Source organism: Eretmochelys imbricata, chromosome 2 (assembly GCF_965152235.1).
Source record: "Eretmochelys imbricata isolate rEreImb1 chromosome 2, rEreImb1.hap1, whole genome shotgun sequence".
NCBI classification, from domain to species: Eukaryota; Metazoa; Chordata; order Testudines; family Cheloniidae; genus Eretmochelys; species Eretmochelys imbricata.
Genome location: NC_135573.1, coordinates 213,740,760 through 213,761,731, shown reverse-complemented (window position 1 = coordinate 213,761,731; position 20,972 = coordinate 213,740,760). Strand labels below are relative to the sequence as shown.

General features: G+C 44.6%; 1 protein-coding gene across 3 annotated transcripts in view; it reads right to left on the bottom strand.

The window, feature by feature from the left end:
* Positions 1-16,836, bottom strand: part of CRPPA (CDP-L-ribitol pyrophosphorylase A) — a 191,090-nt gene extending 174,254 nt beyond the window's left edge. For all 3 annotated transcript variants that reach the window (XM_077811420.1, XM_077811419.1, XM_077811421.1), the window contains exons 1-2: positions 16,398-16,836; positions 526-805 (exon numbers count right to left, since the gene is read on the bottom strand). In XM_077811420.1, the coding sequence (XP_077667546.1) occupies positions 526-750 (225 nt within the window). In that variant the 5' untranslated portion in view covers positions 751-805; positions 16,398-16,836. The remainder of the gene's footprint in view (positions 1-525; positions 806-16,397) is intronic.
* Between the last annotated feature and the right edge of the window lie 4,136 nt (positions 16,837-20,972).

Here is a 20,972-nt window from a genome sequence, read left to right as displayed (position 1 = left end):
TGTATGTAATTCTACACAATATGTCAGTGTTTAAGGGTTTTAAGGAAATCAGGTAATGTAATAAGAACAGTACTTTTGCCAGTTACTTTGTGAAGGAATTCGTGATAAAGGGTGAGATGGAAAAGTATAATAGGGAAAGCGCTTTGTTATGCCACAAAAATATTACTCTCTCTTCTAGATAACTATAAACTATGCATCACTGGAGCATTTAGGTATCGGTCAACAAAATTTTGCATACTAAAGGCCAGCAGGATCAAGCATACACAGTAAATTCTCATCAGGCTGGTAACTTCCTACCTTACAAGTTGCAAATTAATTCCATATCCTAGTTATATATTATTCTGTATGGCAAATAAGGCCCTTATCCTGTAAGCACGTCCACCCAAGCTGACCTGCTTACATGACTGGGTCCTATATTTTGTTCCATTTAAAATGTATGGTACTATGTTGAGGTATTAATACAGTTCCTACTTTACTTTGTACCATGTAAGAGTTTACAGAGTTCAGGTGTTGTGCTGTACATACCCCATGTTCTTTAGCAGCCAAAACCACTTTAAGAAGAGTATCTTCCTCGACAAATGGCCTCACAGCATCATGGATAATCACTACTTCTGGTTTCTGGAGTGGACAGCTGGAAAGCTTGCTCTCTGGAAAGATTTTCAGTCCATTGAAAATTGACCGGTGGCGAGTCATTCCACCTTCTACAACCGTAATTCTTTTGTGGCCATATTTTTCAATGATAGACTTCATTGTTTCAATATTCTCTAGAGACACCACCACAACAATATCCGATATCCAGTTTATTCTGTAAGAAATTGTAGAGAAGCATAAATATTGTTTGCATGCATTCTTAAATAAAACTTTGAGCACCTGGATTAGGATTAAAAATGAATACATTCTTGTTGCAAGAAACTTTATTATCAGTAAAAATATTAACATAAGGAAGCACTTCCCAACATTTTAAAGTTGCTATATCAGTTTGCTACTTTAAGGTTCTGATCCTGAAAAAAGAGCCATGTGGGTGGACCCTTCCATCCAGATGGAGCCCCAATGAAGTCAATGCGATTCTGTGCAGGAGTCTGCCCACACATAAACTGAAGGACTAGGGAGTAAGACTTCAGATATACCAGACAGAAATCTCCTCGTCAACCAACCTTATCAACTAATTGAGTCCAATCCCATTCTGGGTCCCAATGACCTTTCACTTCCTTTTCAAATGTGTGTGCACTCTAACCGACAGTTATAGTCTTGCTGCTCTTAACCTCAATCTCATATCATTTGGTACACAGAATTTTGGACTATTGCAAGTTCTACTGTGTATCAGAACACATACAACTGAATGAGAGTCAGACAGCAAAGAGACTCTGGACAGATGCTAGAAAGTGAATCACTGTCAAGGTAGAGATGGACAGTAATATGGAAGATGCTATGTGAGTCAAACAACAGTGGTAGAAGCTAGATGTTAAAATATGGTTATAATGTAGGATTGTAACAGTGGTCTGGAAATAGTGGTATTCTGCATATATATTTACCTTTTTATAAAGCTAGTTTCACAAAATGTACAAATATTTAAGTCCCACAACATTGTTTCGACGATGAAGACAATAATCTGATGGTTCTTAACATTATTTAGATAAACTTTTTTGGGGGGTGGTGGTAGTGGCGGGGCAGCGGGGGAGTTTGCTAAATGTACTGACCCCAAAAATAGCACTGTGATGGACACAGAGAAGAACCTACCTAGATTAGATTTTAAAAATACACTAATCTGAACTGGTTGAAGTGCTGACTGAAGTAACATTATTTATACCTTGATTATGTTCTATATATGCATCAGAAAATAAAGATCGTGTTCATGTACTGCATTTCAAAATATTTAACAGCATAGTCCAAGTTCATTCATTTCCATGTTTGTTTCCTAAAACTCTACGCAGACAGTATCTAAAAAACCCAACCAAATAAAATCAGTATATCATTTCCATGTGTACAACAATTATTTTTAAAAATGGAAATAATACATGAATCTAGCTAACTGTGGAATGAGAAGGAATTTCCTCCAGCACCCTCCTTACACAAAAATAGGCAAACCCAAAAAATAACCCCACTGAAACGATACAATAACTGGGTGGTTCCAGGGGGAATTTGAGGCAGCAAGGAGCACAGTGGCCAAAGCAACTGCCCAGGCTCTGATCTACTGCTCCCTCCTGCTGACTTTGAGCATTCTCAACACAAATAACAAGTTAACGATACTTTTGGTTGGGACCATATATTTTGTCATATCTAATTCTTTGGATTGTTAAGAACAGCCATACTGGGTCAGACCAAAGGTGCAGCTAGGCCAGTGTCCTGTCTTCCGACAGTGGTCAATGCCAGGTGCTTCAGAAGGAATGAACAGAATAGGTAGTCATCAAGTGATCCAACCGCTGTCGCCCATTCCCAGCTTCTGGCAAACAGAGGCTAGGGACACGATCCCTTCCCATCCTGGCTAACAGCCATTGATGGACTTATCCTCCATAAATTCATCTAGTTCTTTTTTGAACCCTTTTATAGTCTTGGCCTTCACAACATCCTCTGGCAAAGTGTTCCACAGGCTGACCAAGTACTGTGTGAAGAAATACTTCCTTTTGTTTGTTTTAAACTTGCTGCCTATTAATTTCATTTTGTGGCCCCAGTTCTTGTGTTATGAGAAGGAGTAAATAACACTTCCTTATTTACTTTCTCCACACCAGTCATGATTTTTTTGACCTCTATCATATCTCCCCTTAGTCGTCTTTTTTTCCAAGCTGAAAAGTCCCAGTCTTATTAATCTCTCCTCGTTTGGCAGCCATTCCATACCCCTAATAATTTTTGTTGCCATTTTCTGAACCTTTTCCAATTCCAATATATCTTTTTTGAGACGGGATGACCACATCTGCAAGCAGTATTTAAGATGTGGGCATACCATGGATTTATATAGAGACAATATATTTTCTGTCTTATTATCTATCCCTTTCTTAATGATTTTCAACATTCTGTTAGCTTTTTTGACTGCTGCTGCACACTGAGTGGATGTTTTCAGAGAACTATCCACAGACTCCAAGATCTCTTTCCGGAGTGTTCACAACTAATTTAGACTCCATCATTTTATACGTATAGTTAGAATATGTTTTCCCATGTGCACTCCTTTGCATTTATCAACACTGAATTTCATCTGCCATTTTGTTGCCCAGTCACCCAGTTTTGAGAGATCTTTTTGTTGCTCTTCACAGTCTGCCTGCGACTTAACTATCTTGAGTAGTTTTGTATCATCTGCAAATTTTGCCACCTCACTATTTATTTACCCCCTTTTCCAGATCATGTATTAATATGTTGAATAGGACTGGGCTCAATACAGACCCCTGGGGACACCACTATTTACCTCTCTCCATTCTGAAAACTGACCATTTATTCCTACCCTTTGTTTCCTATCTTTCCACCAGTTACCAATTCATGAAAGGATCTTCCCTCTTATCCCATGACCGCTTACTTTGCTCAATAGCCTTTGGTGAGGGACCTTGTCAAAGGCTTTCTAAAAATCTAAATACACTTTATCCACTGGATCCCCCTTGTCCACATGCTTGTTGACAACCCTCAAAGAATTCTAGTAGATTGGTGAGGCATGATTTCCCTTTACAGAAACCACATTGACTCTTCCCCAACAAATTATGTTCATCTATGTGTCTGATAATTTTGTTCTTGATTATAGTTTCAACCAGTTTGCCCGGCACTGAAGTCAGGCTTACCGGCCTGTAATTGCCGGGGTCACCTCTGGAGCCCTTTTTAAAAATTGGTGTCACATTAGCTATCCTCCAGTCATTTGGTACAGAAGCTGATTTAAATGATAGGTTACAGACTACAATTAGTAGTCCTGCAATTTCACATTTGAGTTCCTTCAGAACTCTTGGGTGAATATCATCTGGTCCTGGTGACTTATTACTGTTTAGTTTATCAATTTGTTCCAAAAACTCCTCTAATAACACTTCAATCTGGGACAGTTCCTCAGATTTATTACCTAAAACAAATGGCTCAGGGTTGGGAATCTCCCTCACATCCTCAACCATGAAGACTGATGCAAAGAATTCATTTGGTTTCTCCGCAATGACCTTATTGTCCTTGAGTGCTCCTTTAGCAGCTCAATCGTCCAGTGGCCCCACTGGTTGTTTAGAAGGCTTCGGGCTTCTGATGTACTTAAAAAAAAAAACTGCTATTACTTTTTGAGTCTTTGGCTAGCTATACCTCAAATTCTTTTTTGGCCTTCCTAATTATATTTTTACACTTCATTTGCCAGAGTTTATGCTCCTTTCTATTTTCCTCAATATGATTTAACTTCCACTTTTTAAAAGATTCCTTTTTGCCTCTCACTGCTTCCTTTACTTTGTTGTTTAGCAATGGTGGCTTTGTTTTGGTTCCCTTGCTATGTTTTTTAATTTGGGATATACATTTAAGTTGAGCCACTATTATGGTCTTTAAAAAGTTTACATTCAGCTTGCAGGGATTTTACTTTTGGTGCTGTACCATTTAATTTCTGTTTAGCTAACCTCCCCTTTTTGTGTAGTTCCCCTTTCTGAAATTAAATGCTACAGTGTTGGGCCGCTGTGGTGTTTTCCCCAACACAGGAATGTTAAATTTAATTATATTGTGGTCACTATTACCAAGCGGTCCAGCTATATTCACCTCTTGAACCTGATCCTGCGCTCCACTTAGGACTAGATCAAGAATTGCCTGTCCTCTTGTGGGTTCCAGGACTAGCTGTTCCAAGAAGCAGTCATTTCAGGCGTCAAGAAACTTTATCCCTGCTTTCCATCCTGAGGTGACATATACCCAGTCAATATGGAGATAGTTGAAATCCTCCATTATTATTGAGTTTTTTATTTTAACAGCTTCTCTAATTTCCCTGAGCATTTCACAGTCACTATCACCACCCTGGTCAGGGGGTCGGTAATATATCTCTAGTGCTATATTCTTATTATTAGAGCATGGAATTACCGTACATAGAGATTCTATGGTACAGTTTGGTTCATTTAAGATTTTTACTTCATGTGATTCTATGCTTTCTTTCATATATAGTGCCACTCCCCCACCAGCACGACCTGTTCTATTCTTCCGATATATTTTATAACATGGTATTACTGCGTCCCATTGATTATCCTCATTTCACCAAGTTTCTCTGATGCCTATTATATCAATATCCTCATTTAATATGAGGCACTCTAGTTCACTCATCTTATTTAGATTTCTAGCATTGGTATATAAACGTTTTTAAAACTTGTCACTTTTTAGCTGTTTCCCATCACATGATGTAATTGAATGAGACTTTTTTTCATTTGACTGTTTCTCATCAGATCCTACCTGTATTTTATAATCTTCTCCTTACTAGGACATAGACAATCTCTATTAGTAGATCCTCCCCTAAGGGATGTCTCTGTCCAAACCATGTGCTCCTCCGCAGCTGTCGGCTGTCCCCCAGCCCTTAGTTTAAAAACTGTTCTACGACCTTTTTAATTTTAAGTGCCAGCAATCTGGTTCCATTTTGGTTTAGGTGGAGCCCATCCTTCCTGTATAGGCTCCCCCTTTCCCAAAAGTTTCCCCAGTTCCTAATAAATCTAAATCCCCCCCTCCCTACACCATCATCTCATCCACGCATTGAGACCCTGCAGTTCTGCCTGTCTAACTGGCCCTGCGTGTGGAACCTGGAAGCATTTCGGAGAATGGTACCATGGAGGTCCTGGACTTCAATCTCTTACCTAAAAAGAAAAGGAGTACTTGTGGCACCTTAGAGACTAACAAGTACTCCTTTTCTTTTTACGGATACAGACTAACACGGCTGCTACTCTGAAATCTCTTACCTAGCAGCCTAAATTTGGCTCTCTCCTATCCTTCCCTATGTCATTGGTACTTACATATACCAAGACCACCAGCTCCTCCCCAGCACTACACATAAGTCTATCTACATGTCTCGAGAGATCTGCAACCTTTGTTAAATGTGTAATCTTAACATTGTAATAACATAATGGTTTTGTACTGAAAAATCGGACATGATCCTCAGCACCAAGCCCCCTTTGCTCAGACTGACAGTTGAGGATTCTCTTATTATAATACCACCCACCCCACCATTTGGGCATAAGGGGTTCATTGGAGGCAGGGGCAAAGCACAAGTACTCTGGTTAATCCTCAGTAGGCTAGTGTCGTATAGAGCAATCCCGAGACTCAGTGCTTAAAGTGGTCTGAAAAAAAGTGGGGAGGCCTATCATAACACCCACTGAAAATTTTCATGCACTTAATACAGACAATTCACAATTTCTTTTATATAAATATTACATAATTACATGCAACTTAGCTCATTACGCTATTTATACTTATTTATTGTTATTGTCTTTAAATGAGTCAACAGGCCTCATACAAATTCTTAAAACAAAATATATCCTGGGGGGTTGGGGCATGGGGGGTGCAGTGAGATTCAGTGGGGTTGAAGTCTCCTTCTTGGGCTGGGGGCTACACTAACATTGTGTGAGGTCTGGAGTCTCTCTGGGAATAGGGCGTTGAGGGGTGCAGTGAGATTCAGTGGAGTCCATAGAGAGACCCTCAACAAGGGGTGAAGTGACAGTTGAGGTTGCGGGTCTCACTGGGGGTGAAATGACAGTAGGGTTGAGGGGATCTCTGGGGCTGGGAAGATTGAGTACAGTGACAGTGGGATTGGAGGTCTCTCTCAGGGGTCAAGGTGCAGAGACAATCAGTGGAGTTGGGGTCTCTCTAAGGCTGGAGGGGTGCAGTAACATTCAGTGAGTGAGGTTGGGGGTAAAGTGAGAGCAGGACTGGGGTGAACTGACAGAGAGTTGGGGGACCCTCTGGGGCCACGCAGGGGTATAATGACAGTCAGTAGAGTTGGGTGTGTCTTGTTGAGGTACAGCGACTGTGGGGTTGGGGATCTCTCTCAGTGCTGGGGTGCAGTGACAGTCAATAGGGTTGGGGGGTTCTCTCTGAGGGTGCAGTGAGTCCCTAGGATCTGTTCCAGAGGTGCTGCCTCTGCCCTCTTTTCCCATCCCTACTGTTTTGCTGCTCCTCATCCCACCCCTCCCTGCTTGCCCAGCTCTAATCCTGTCCTACAAGGTGCTAGGTATCCAACAAGAGAATGACCCATGCCCCCTGTTGCTCTCCCCAACTTCTAGGCTGTGCTGAGGTTGAAGCCCTCCAGAGCTACTACATATGCTGTTTCCCAGGCTCCTTCAGCTCCCATCCCCAGGCTGTTCTGCTCATCCAGGTACACAGCCCTTGGTGTGTGACCAAAGGGCTGACAGGACAATGAGTGGGCAGTGCCTGCACATGGGGGAGTAGAGCAGCGTCCTGGTAGCTGTATGGGGCAGCAGCAGGCACCTGGGTGCTGTATGAGGTAGCGGCTCTGCGCCCCTCAGCAACTCCCCCATTCACCCCACCTTTAAAAAAGTTTTCCTGGGATCTGTGAACTTTTCCCATGCTCCCCCAGGGGTCGGTCCTGGGGCCGGTTTTATTCAATATCTTCATAAATGATCTGGAGGATGGTGTGGATTGCACTCTCAGCAAATTTGCGGATGATACTAAACTAGGAGGAGTGGTAGATACGCTGGAGGGCAGGGATAGGATACAGAGGGACCTAGACAAATTGGAGGATTGGGCCAAAAGAAATCTGATGAGGTTCAATAAGGATAAGTGCAGGGTTCTGCACTTAGGACGGAAGAACCCAATGCACCGCTACAGACTAGGGACCGAATGGCTAGGCAGCAGTTCTGCAGAAAAGGACCTAGGGGTGACAGTGGACGAGAAGCTGGATATGAGTCAGCAGTGTGCCCTTGTTGGCAAGAAGGCCAATGGCATTTTGGGATGTATAAGTAGGGGCATAGCGAGCAGATGGAGGGACGTGATCGTTCCCTTCTATTCAACATTGGTGAGGCCTCATCTGGAGTATTGTGTCCAGTTTTGGGCCCCACACTACAAGAAGGATGTGGAAAAATTGGAGCGAGTCCAGCGAAGGGCAACAAAAGGATTAGGGGTCTGGAACACATGACTTATGAGGAGAGGATGAGGGAACTGGGATTGTTTAGTCTGCAGAAGAGAAGAATGAGGGGGGATTTGATAGCTGCTTTCAACTACCTGAGAGGTGGTTCCAGAGAGGATGGTTCTAGACTATTCTCAGTGGTAGAAGAGGACAGGACAAGGAATAATGGTCTCAAGTTGCAGTGGGGGAGGTATAGGTTGGATATTAGGAAAAACTTTTTCACTAGGAGGGTGGTGAAACACTGGAATGCGTTACCTAGGGAGGTGGTAGAATCTCCTTCCTTAGAAGTTTTTAAGGTCAGGCTTGACAAAGCCCTGGTTGGGATGATTTAGTTGGGGATTGGTCCTGCTTTGAGCAGGGGGTTGGACTAGATGATCTCCTGAGGTCCCTTCCAACCCTGATATTCTATGATTCTATGATTCCCTCCTCCACCCCGACCCTTCCAACACACACACACACTTTAAGCATTGCTTAGTCTGTGTTAACATATCCTGTAAAGAACAGGATAGGGGGAACAGAAACGTGGCCCCACTAGGCCAAGTGTAAGTATCTACTTCTAAATTAGAAGATTATCTACAATGATTTGAGTATTTTTTATAACTACGGAAACAGCATTAATGGTTTTAGAGATAATTTTTAAAAATTAGTTTCTGCTTAAAACAAAGAAATAAATGGGAACACAATTATTAAAATTCTGCAACATAAAAAATATTTTCTACTTATATGTGATCAATCTGCTTTACTGTCGGGAAAAAAAGGCCTCCACAACTCCCTAGTATTAAATCTGTGCAAAAATTGTTACAAAGCCTGAAATCATCCGACACCTTGGTTTCCCGTTTCACTCCATGTGAATCCTTCAAGTGTACTTCACTACAGTCATACATCGAGCCATAAAAATCTTCCACTTTTGCATGATTTTGACTCAAACCTAGGGCAAACTAATTGAACTCAACTCAACTCTTCTTTGCATGTTTTGAATTAAAATTAAAGCAAAACTCAGGGAGAAAGGCATACTCACATTAATAGAAACTAAAGAAGAGATTTGTGCTATCCCTTGCTAAACTGCAGAACTCCACACAGTTGTGAGATGGTACAAAAGCAAAATCTGGTCTGCATTTTCACTAGTGACAGATTGATACACGAACAGCATTCAAATTCCTTGTTCCGAAGCCAAATGACACTGACAGCTATCATATGCACAGTGTCTCGTGGAGAGGTAGGAAAACTGGTATCTTAATTATCTTTTGCACCATCTAACAATAAAATTTCAAACTCAAAAAAGGCAAGTGAAAGGTACTTCACGTAGGAAGGAAAAATCAAATCACACCTACAAAATAGGGAATAATTCTCGTGGTGGTAGTACTACTGAAAAGGATCTGGGGGCTCTAGTGGATCACAAATTGATTATGAGTCAACAATGTGATGCAGCTCCAAAAAACAAAACAAAAAACCTAATAATATTCTGGAGTGTATTAACAGGAATGCTGTATGTAAAATGGGGATTATTGTCCCACTCTACTCAGCACAGGTGAGGCCTCATCAGGAGTACTGTGTCCTATTCCGGATGCTACACTTTAGGAAAGATGTGGACAAGTTGGAGAGAGTCCAGAAGAGAGCAACAAAAATGAGAAAAGGTTTAGAAAACCTGACATATAAAGAAAGGTTAAAAAATTGGGTATGTTTAGTCTGAGGGGGGATGTGATAACAGTCTTCAAAATATGTTAAGGGCTGCTATAAAGAGAACATTCTCCATGTCCACTGAAGTAATGGACTTAATCTGCAGCCAGGCAGATTTAGGTTAGATATAAGGAAAAACTTTCTAACTATAAGAGTAGTTAAGCTCTGGAACAGGCTTCTAAGGTTGGGAAATCCCCATTACTGGGGGTTTTAAATATATGTTGGACAAACATGTCAGGCATGGTTTAGCTTTACTTGGTCCTGCCACAGCGCAGGGGGCTGAACTAGATGACCTCTCGAGGTCCTTTCCAGCCCTATATTTCTATGATTCTTTGATAATGGTAGAGAAGAGGGACATTATCAGGGCAGACTATGATCAGCCATTGCCTGTACGGTATAGGAAGGCTCAATGCCTCCACTGGTGCAATCCACAACAAAGTGGCAGGGAGGAGTCACAGCTGCACCCTACCTCTGCACAAACCCTGTAGAAGGCTGAGTGCACCCCTCTCCACTGAGATCAGGGACAATCCCTTCTTGAGCTTACTCTGGGATGGTGTGGCTCTACTTAGGGTACAGTAGCCAATTTTGGTTGGACATATTCCTGGAGGCTTCATCACATAACATAATCTTTAATTAAAGATTACTCTTTAATTCCTGGAGACTCCAGGACAATCCTGGAGGGTTGGCAATCCTAATTTAGGGCTGTGCCTTAAGGACACAATCTAGTCGTATAAAAGCATAGGTGGCCCAGAATGATTAAAAAGGAAAGAGTCCATGCTTTGATCCATACAATGGCACTACATCCAAGTGATTATAAGAATGATGAAAAATATTAATATAGTATTGTTTTAGTACACTGCAGATTTCTCATTAACAGGAATTCCATGTCACACAGCTGCATTGACTGTTGAGGATCTGATTATAGACACATTTCAAAATTATTTAGTGACTCTATATGGAATGTCAACAGACAGTCAATATAGCAGCAGAGTGCTTAATTCTTTCCTGAAACTGTTCAACTTCTATCTTTTGATGGTAAACTTCACCAATTTAAAAAAAAATTCAAAATCAGCTTGAAAATTTTGTTTTAAAATGTCAAATATCATTCTTTCCTTTTTTTCAACTATAAAAAAAACTTTTAAGTGGAAGCTTTCAGTCTGGTCTGATCAAATATAATATGAAAAAGAATCTGTACAATGCAGTAACTGAGAAAGAGATCTATTCTGAGCTCCCAAAATGCTTTATAGTCTGCCATATATATACACACACGAATCAAAAATGTTATAGAACGGGATAATCTCCAAACAGTATAGACATGAATCCTAGTTTGGAAAACAACTTCCAAATGAGTAAACAAGAGATCAAAATAATGGGCCCCCAACTCTGATCATTGAAAAAATCTGGAGTAACTTCTTTGAAGCCATTTCAAAACTGAGATCACTGAAGTGCAGAGGATTCCCCCGGCCCCCACATCCCCTCCAGATTTCTAATGGTCACCTCTTAATGCAGTTCAATAATTCCTATAGTTACAGCAAGCCAGATCCTCAGCTGGTAGAAATCAGCAAAGTTCTCAGTGGAACTACTCCCATTTATATCTGTTGATGATTTGGCCCAACATATTTGACCAGCAATTTTGCTGGTCTTTATTTGGCTCTATGAAAAATATTTATTCTTCAATAAGTTTAACACCACTGAAAAATGTTTTTCTGCTAAATGTACAAGAAAACAAAACTGCTGCATTAGTGTTATTAACAACACTACCCAAACCCACTGTTTAGATTTTTCTCTCCATATTGCTACTTGCAGAGTGAATGTGTTCCTGCTTAGATGAAGAATTTATCTCAGATTTCCCTTTTCTTAAGAAATAAAGGAAGAGAAGCATTGGTGTTTAAATCAATCAAGTCTTCAAGCAATGGTAAATTATAGAATCTGACACTAGCTTGAACTCATCAAAAAAACATCTCTGCTAGAAAGAGTAATTCCAGAGGAAACAGAAAAGGAGTACTTGTGGCACCTTAGAGACTAACCAAAGTGAGCTGCAGATCACGAAAGCTTATGCTCAAATAAATTGGTTAGTCTCTAAGGTGCCACAAGTACTCCTTTTCTTTTTGCGAATACAGACTAACACGGCTGTTACTCTGAATCCAGAGGAAACCTCTCTCTGTTAAAGTTGTTTGGACATCATGAGGACTTACCATGAGAAACCTGGACAAAAACTGGATGAACTGACACATCCTAATAAAGATGGCCAGCATTGTGACAAATATGGCAATATCCTGCAATATCTTTGGGAGATCTTACCATATTAAGTTTGTGTATCATTGTGGGATGGGGATTGTTTGTAATTTCATTGGAGAAGGTATCAGGGGAAGAGCTGGCTCTCAGCCTGGTCACAAGGCAACCCAGCAAGCTCAACTGGGCCCTGTGAGCCCCTACCCCTACACTTCCTGATTGGGCAGGGGAGCCAGCAGACTGCTATCTGAGCCTTGCAGCAACACTACTCCAGTGGCTGCTCAATATATACCATGCCTGCAGCTGTGTTTATCCCGCTCTCACTACTGCTCCAAGCCCTGCTCTAGCTCAATTCTAGTTTCTGACTCCTGACTCAGACTCTTGGCTGACTTTGACTCCGTCTTACCCTTTAGCTTAAATGTGATTGCTGACTCCTGGCTCCGACCAGATGTCGGTTTACCCTTTGGCTTCAAACTCCAGCTCTGATTTTTGGGTTGGCCCCTCAACCGCAACTCCAGTGTCACCTTTGGACTGGAGTCTGAACCCTGGATCTTTGCCTGCCATTACTCAAACTACCACCATAACCACCAGGGTAGGTTTGGCTCCACCTGCAAGGTAGGCTGCCTATACCCTGGCAGATTACAGTAGGTGACCACAGCCCTCCAGGAACAAACAACAGTTGGGGCTGATTAGGGAAATCCAGTCAATTTGTAACACTTCTACAGAGGTACCACCACCGAGAGAGACTCACACAGAGTGGTTCAAACTGGGTTCTCCAGAGACCAACAAAGAAAGGATTTTAGGGTAAATAACTTGAATTGAAACTGACACAGACCCTTCTTTCTGATCCAGCAAACACACAGGACACACTGTCCAAAGAGGTGCCCCACTCCTTAAGGACAGGTTTGAAGGACTGGCCACCTCCCAGACCCCTTGTTAGAGCTGGGGCAGTCTTCAGTAAGCTTATTAGCATGCATGAAGGATCTATCACTGTTTGTAATGTTTTCTCTGTAAATGTTTTATTTTAAGAATAAACTCGCTTGCTTAGAAAGAGTTGGGTAGTACCTTTATAACAGTAGGCAATTACACTGGTAGGCAATTACGCCTTGGAGAAGAAAAGCAAAGCAGGCCTGCTTAGGCAGTCTGACTTGCTGGGGCACTAATAGTAAAGCAGGGAATTGTGCAGCCTTGAAAAACCCCAGTCAGGAAAGAAAGAGATGCAGGTATCTGCCCAAAAAAGGTGATGGCAGGGAGAATGAAACCTAAAAGTGTTGCCTTGCTCAACCAGGGAGCGAGAATACAGGTGCAGTAGTTCTGAATGGTGGCAAGTGTCCTTAGGAAACTATCCTAGTGCAGAAAAGCAGCGAGGTCTATTATCAGAGCATATATGAAGCTAAGAGTTAGGGCTTCTGGGCTTTATTCCTCAGCTCTTCTCATTGGCTTGCTCTGAGACCTATGGCAAGTCACTTAATTGCATTGTATCTCCATTTATTCATCTAGAAAAGGGGAACAGTAGCAGCATTTAACCTTAAGCCTGTCATGAGGCTTAATAACTCAGAGTTAGTCAGTTGTCCATATTCGCATTGAACAGTGACAACACCTGACTCCACCCATAACTGCAGTGAAATCAATGGGGCTACACTGGCAAAGTAAGGTATAGTTAACATCAGGATAACAACTTGGCCCCTAATGCTGTTTAAAAAACACAGATATTCAGTTAATATATACCACTTCTGAAATAGTCTTATGTGATACCGACACACAAGTCTGCCAATGGAATTTGGCATGTGAGATTTCAAGTCAAGTAAGAATACGTTATGGGAAGCCAGAATACAATATGTGAAGGACATAACCGACAAGCCTCAAAAGGAATTTATTGTAGCAGATTCTTGGCAGCATGAAATCCTTTGACATACCTGTTCATGTTTAAACCGAGTAACTAGCTGGAGTTCAGCTTCCTAATCTTTGACAACACAGGTTTTTCTGCAAGATTGAAAATGTATGGAAAGGTATATTCCCACCTTTCTTTAGAATTGGAAAGTCTGCCTCCTGCCACTAGGCATATGTGAACAGACAAGACACTCTGGCGGCACTGGAACCAGAAGGTCTTGGTCATTGCAAAGTCCCTTCAAGGAAAGTATTCTTTTTCTGTATATTTTGAATATTGAATTCATAAATCAAATGGGTGATCAAAATCAAATGAGAAAAAAAGTGTGCAATTTTACTTTCGGATATTCATAGCAGATATTGGTCCACTAACTATATTCTGTTACATTTGCACTGAACAGAATGATGGCCAATGAGTTTGTTAGCCCAGGACAGGGGTGGGCAAACTTTTTGGCCCGAGGACCACATCTGGGAATAGAAATTGTATGGCAGGCCATGAATGCTCACAAAATTGGGGTTGGGGTGCAGGAGTGGGTGAGGGCTCCGGTTGGGGCTCCGGGGTGGGGCCAAAAAAGAGGAGTTCAGGATGTAGGAGGGGCTCCGGGCTGGGGCGAGGGCTCGGGCTCCAGCTGGGGGTGCAGGCTCTGGGGTGGGGCTGGGAATGAGGAGTTTGGGGTGTAGGATGGTGCTTCAGGCTGGGATCGAGAGGTTCGGAGGGCGGGAGGGGGATCAGGCCTAGGGCAGGGGTGCGGTAAGGAGTGCAGGCTCTGGCTGAGAGTGCAGGCTCTCAGGTGTGGTGCAGGAGGGTGCTCTGGGCTGGGATCGAGGGGTGCAGGAGGGGGATCATGGCTGGGGCAGGAAGTTGTGGTGTGGGGGGGGAGAGGCTCAGGGGTGCAGGAAGCCCTTAGCTCAGGCAGCTCCGGGAAGCAGCAGCATGTCCTATCTCTGGTTCCTACGAGAGGCGTGGCTTGGTGGCTCTGCACACTGCCCTGTCCGCAGGCACTGCCCCCGTTGGCTGTGGTTCCCAGCCAATGGGAGCAGCACTTGGGGCAGGGGCAGGGGCAGCATGCAAAGCGGAGGCCCCTGGCTGCCTCTACTTCTGGGAGCTGCATGGAGCGGCCCCAGACCCTGCTCCCCCCTTGGAGCTTGAAGGCCAGATTAGAACAGCTGGCAGGCCAAAGTTTGCTCACCCCTGCTCTATAGTATGTGTCTCTCACATTTTAAATTACGCAAGGTCCAGGCCTGTGTAGTATGTTAACATTTGAGACTACAAATTAAAGATTTATTACACATCCACAGTCACATGTCTAAAATCCAGCAACCTTGTAAAATGGAAAAAATATTAACTGCTGAAGTGTCCTGATACATGAATTCTTTGCTTCAGCAGAAACAAAGAAGAGCCACAGATGCAGCCTTACATTATGTTAGTTATCAATTTACAATTCAACTGAACTTTAATTAATTCCACAAGATACTTCATGTTTTCTATTAAGGTAGGGTATTAATGCATATGTGATGCCAGGGGCAGGAATAAAGGAGGCCTGTAGTGATTTCTGATAGAGAGCACTGCATTTCACACACACACCCAAAACTGGAGGATGTGAATTCTCCCTCTCTCTCAGAATGTCAATCAGCACTAACCCCACTTTCATTGCCAAAAGCTTTGGCTGTGGGCAGAAAAGTAAACTCAGGAGAATCATATTAGGAACAGTCAGAAGTGACTTGTTTAATTTAACTGGATTTGATTAATATATAAACATTTTGATGTATCAGAGAGAAATACTTGCTTGTCCCAAGTATGTAATTCTAACAATAGCTATATTGTTGTAGAAACAGAGCCAAATTCACCATCATACAAGTGGATGCAGCTCAGGCTCATCATATCAGGAGCTGCACTTGTTTACTCCAGCCCTCAGTAAAACCCATGAATTTTTTTCAGGAGTAGAAATAGAATTGGTTATGATTCTGAGTACAGGTGGGGTGGGGGGTTCCCAACTTTGTCAAGTGTATTTGGGAGCGGGCATGCAACAAGAGACAGCAGCTCCAGGGATATGACGCAGAGGACAGACAAGCCCAGGGGAGAAGAGATACATAAAGGGGCAGCAAACGAGCTGAGTATGCAGGAGCTGGGGGAGCGGGAACTCAGCAGGTGACGAGACCTGGAGCGTGAAGCCGGTGGCAAAGCGCCTCCCAACGGGGGGCGGCAGGAGGAGACTAGCTGGTGCCAGAACCCCAGGGCGCGATCTGGGGCTCAGAGGGTGGCCGCTGGACTGGGGGAGGGGGTGACGGGGCAGAGCCCCCCCAGGCTGCGGCAGGCAGGTGGCTCGAGGTGAAGGCAGAAGGGAGCAATAGGGAGTTTAATCCCAGAGGCTGGGGTGCCCAGTCTGGGGTCAGGGAGGGAGGGAGGAAGGGGTGGAGGGGGGGCCGTGTCCCGAGGTGTAGGAGGGGCTGGACTGTGGGGCGGAAGGGAGGCGGCAGACAGAACTGGGGGGTGCGGGGGGGTTAGGGGAGCCATGTCCCGGGGGGGGTGCCTGGAGGGGGTGGGGCGGCTCTTTACCTCTCCAGCGCCCGCACCGTGTAGCTGATGAGCGGCCTGCCCAGCAGGGCACAAAACTGCTTCGGGGTGGCGCCCCCAAGGCGCTCCCCGCTCCCGCCCGCTGGCAGCACCGCGGCCACCGAGGCTCAGCCGCTCAAGACATTCCCTGGCTCCATCACGGGCCTAGGCCTCGAGCGTCCGCTCCCGAGCTCCAGCGGGAGTCCCCCAGACCCGGGGCACGGCGCGCTCCCGGCGGGGGCGCAGAGAGCGGGAGCAGGGCAAGCGGCCGATTCCCTCGCCCACCCGCGTCGCTTATCTCCCCTGCCACGTCCGCGATCCAGAGAATCCAGCCTCCCCCCCGGGACTGGCCCTACTCGCCCAGGCTGAGTGGGCGGCCGCTCCCCGCATGGGCCTAGCGCGTCACTCCCGCCTGCCCTGGGGTGGCCGGCTCCTTGCCCTGTAAGCGGATGAGACCCTGGGGGCAGCCCGGCAGCTGCCCTTTAGATCCCCGAAGGCGCGGGGGGAGGGGAGGGGCGCAGAGAAGGCTTCCGCAATGCGCTTGCGCAGTCCGGCTGCACGCGGGCGGTCTCGCTCTTTGCCGCTTGTCCCCGCATGTGGAGCGGGGCTGGCGGTGCGGCCCCAGCTCCCCGACTCCCGCATCCGCCCCCTGCCAAGCCGCGGAGCCGCTGTTTGCAGCTCCCCATCCCCTGAGGTCCACGCTGGCCTGTCCCTGCGTGTAATTTAGTGCAGGCCCAGGGCTAGTGTAATCCTTGGCGCCCGACTGGGGCCTGAAGAGGCCAGCGTGCAGCAGTGCCTGGCTCCTGGCCCCCGCGGGCTACTAGTCCTGTGCCAGGTGGTGAGTTGCTGGCCTGGTTTTGCAGTTACGAAGCGGGGCAGGTCCGATCTGAGCCACAAGTACAAGATAGTGGAGAATTCGCCCCAGCCAACTGGTTCTAGCCCACTGTGGTGATAGATGCCCTAGAAAAGCATGTCCCAGTGCTTAGCTCATTTTTTCATCTTCAGATAGGGTTGCCAGGTGTCCAGTTTTTGACTGAAACGCACGGTCGAAAAGGGTCCGTGGCGGCTCCAGTCAGCACTGCTGACTGGGCCACTAAAAGTCCGATGGGCAGCGCAGTGGGGCTAACGCAGGCTCCCTGGCTCTGCACGGCTCCCGGAAGCAACTGGCATATCTGGCTGCTGGGCACAGGAGTGGCCATGGGTGCTCCACTCGCTGCTTCCACCCCCAAGCAGCAGCTCCGCAGCTCCCATTGGCCAGGAACCGCAACCAAGGGGAACTGTGCAGGCAGTGCCTGCCTGCAAGGAGTGGTGTCTGCTGGCGTGGGCATTGCACAGAGCCCCTTGGCCACTCCACCTAGGAGCCAGACATGCTGGCCGTTTCCGGGAGCCACTTGAGGTAAGCACTGCCCAGCTAGTGCCACACCCTGAACCCCCTCCCATACCCAACCCTCTGCCCGAGGTCAAAACTCCCTCTCACACCCTAACTTCCTCCCAGAGCTGGCATCCCACCCCCCAAGCCCTGAGCCCCTTCCTGCCCCCCAAATCCTTCATCCCTGTCCCCACCCCAGACCCACACCCCCAGCCGGGAGCCTGCACCTCCTCCAACACCCTGAACCTCTTGGCCCCAGCCCAGAGCCCCCTCCTGCACCCTGAACCCCTCATCCCGGAGCCCGCACCCCCAGCTGGAGCCCACACCCCTTCCCAACCTCTGGCCCCAGCCTGGTGAAACTGAGTGAGGGTGGGGGACAGCGAGCAACGGGGGGGGATGGAGTGAGCCAGGGGATGGGCCTCTGGGCGGGGGTGTTCAGTTTTGTGCGATTAGAAAGTTGGCAACCCTATCTTCAAAGCACTTTTTAACTATAGTCTTCACAGCATTCAGCATGGTAAGATGTGGCATTTCTTTATCTAACACACTTGTCTCAGTTACGTGATTCAGCATTTATGAAACAAATAATTTACTGTTTGTAAAAGGATGAAACCTGGTTCTTTGAGACCTGTCATTTAGATCCAAATTTCCCAGCATAAATGGAGCAGAAGAAAGGACTTAAAATTGCCCTGCTAACTGGAAAGTCCGCCATTGATACCCTCTATGGCAGGGTGGGAAAACTTACTGACCTTCTCAGCCGCATATAAGAGTTTTCAGAAGTTCAAGAGCAAGGGCATGCCTGCTAGAGCTTGGGGCTTCAGCCCCCAAGGGGCACCTGCCAGGGCTCAAGACTTCTGTCCTGCTATTGCTGAAGCCCCAAGCCCGAGCAGGAGTGCCCTACAGGGATGAAGCCCTGAGATCCTCCTTGCCACTGGGCAGAAACCCCTACCCCAGCACCCCACTGCAAGGCAGAGGTCCCAACCTCACCACCGCGCCACCCCAGTCTGATAGGTGGGGGGGGGCCTCCGTGAGCCACACTTTAACTAAAAGAGCTGCATGCGACTCATGAGCCACAATTTGGCTGCCCCTGCTCTATGGTTTGGAGAACAGACTGAATTGGGCAGCACTGCATCCTAATGTGAACAGAGGCTTACTACAGTGGGAGAAAGAATATCACTTTTAGCACCCCGTTTTAGTCCACAAAAGTATTGGTTCATTCCCACTGACCCCAGGAGAGAGATGCTCGAAGAGCAGCCATTGCATGAAGATACAATAGTAGCTGATACAGTTTATCCTTATGAATTTATAGGACCATGTTCTGGCTTCCATGAGGTTACATGAGGAAAAGTGAATGAAGTAAAGGAGAGCTGGTTCATATGTAAATGTTGCATCTGGGTAATAGACAAAATGCAGCATAAATTGATGTGCATAATTTCTTTACTCAAACTCCCTGCCGTGCAGTCTAAGTGGCTTTAAATCCGTGTGGATTCGAGTTAAATCATGATTTAAATCACTAGTTAGGAAGACTCGATTTAATCATGGATTTCTACATAAAAGTGCATTCTTGTTGGTTGTTATGACCTTAATACATATTCTTCACAATTCAGAGATAGATATAGGTTTCATTTTTAGAACATACACACTATACATTTTTAAAGTGATTTATTTTGAAAACTTTTCAGATTAGTTTTACAGCTATATCAGAAAATGAATGATTGTTTATTTCATTTACCAAAGGTAATTGAAGCAGATATTTATGAAGTCATTGAGAGGTGAACTATCTCCAGTTCAACAGGTTAATCATTAATATTTGGAAGATTTTCTTGCCATGCTGTATTAGAAGGAGAACATCACCAGGCAGACATTTAAATTGTTTTATTTAACTAAATCAACGTTATGTATTCTGGATTTTTTTCTTTAACAGCAAACATATAATAATTAAAACAAGCATATGAATTTTTGAATTTAAACATTTAAGTTTTATAAAATCAGGTTTGCTTTTGTTAAAATTGTTTTTAACTAAAATAGTTAAATGACAAAAAAAAACCCAGAAAAATTAAATCGACTATGTCAGCCAGGTCAACATGAGGAACTTGAAATATTGACTTCTGTAGCTAACTCAGTCGTCTTCACCTTCATTTTCCTGTTTGTTCGTAATCTGGAAAAGAAAAAAACAAGCTTTCCTGCTTTTTCAGGCCCCAAACGATTTCTCAATTTGGAATGATTTAGTCCAAAGGAAGAAAATATTCTTTCTACATCGGCAGAAGAAGCTACTACTGTTAAAAGTGAGATTATCACTTCAACGGTCTCTGAATCCAAATGCTTAAGTGACTTCCACCAGTTCACTGGGGTGACTTTCTTTAAAACATCAGCAGCAAACGTATATTTCTTGACTGGTTCACCCTTAGCTCTGAAGTTTATTATAGTTGGCATTATGGAGGGATGATTGTCCATGTCATAGCCAACTCCTCTTCTTCAGCAGTTAAAGTTTGACCCTGGTAACAAGTATTGAGAATATTTGCAAGAAAATGAGCTGGAGATAGTGCTTGTCCCATTCGGTTTTTTAATGCTTGTAATTTAACGCTGTCATTGCATATTTCTCTTTTTAAGATCTCACTCGGTTCCTTGCAAAATTCAACAGCATCAGCAGTAAAACCGCTATTTCCCTGCATTTTGTTCAAGGCGACAGAAATAGGCTTCAGGGTACTCAGCATGTGTTCAATGTTTCTCTTAAGCCCAATATTGAGAACTTTGACTGTGACAGCGCCATCTATTTTTTCCACGATTATGTTCACAAACTGTCATCAGATTAGGCCAGTTCTTGATATAGTGTTCAAACCAGTCCACTACTGAGCTCCATCGCACGTCTTGGGGGAGAGTTAGCTTGGTTCCTCCCACTTTGTTCAGAGAGCTGCTGAAAAGTGGTTGTTACGGAAGTATTTTGCAATTTCAACAACATTAGCCTTTATTTCTGGAACACTGAAGTCTTTGGCTAGGAGGTGCATCAAATGAGCATTGCAACTGTATGTCATTAGTGTGGGACTCTCTTCTAAATAATTTCTTCTCATCTTGGATACATTTGCAGCATAGTCTGTGACCAAGCTGCATACTAGACATTTGCATTTTTTTCACAGTTTGTACTAGCTTTCACTGCTACTTCTTGTAAGTATTCTGCTGTGTGTGCATTTCCTGATGTATCAGTTGTTTCTGTA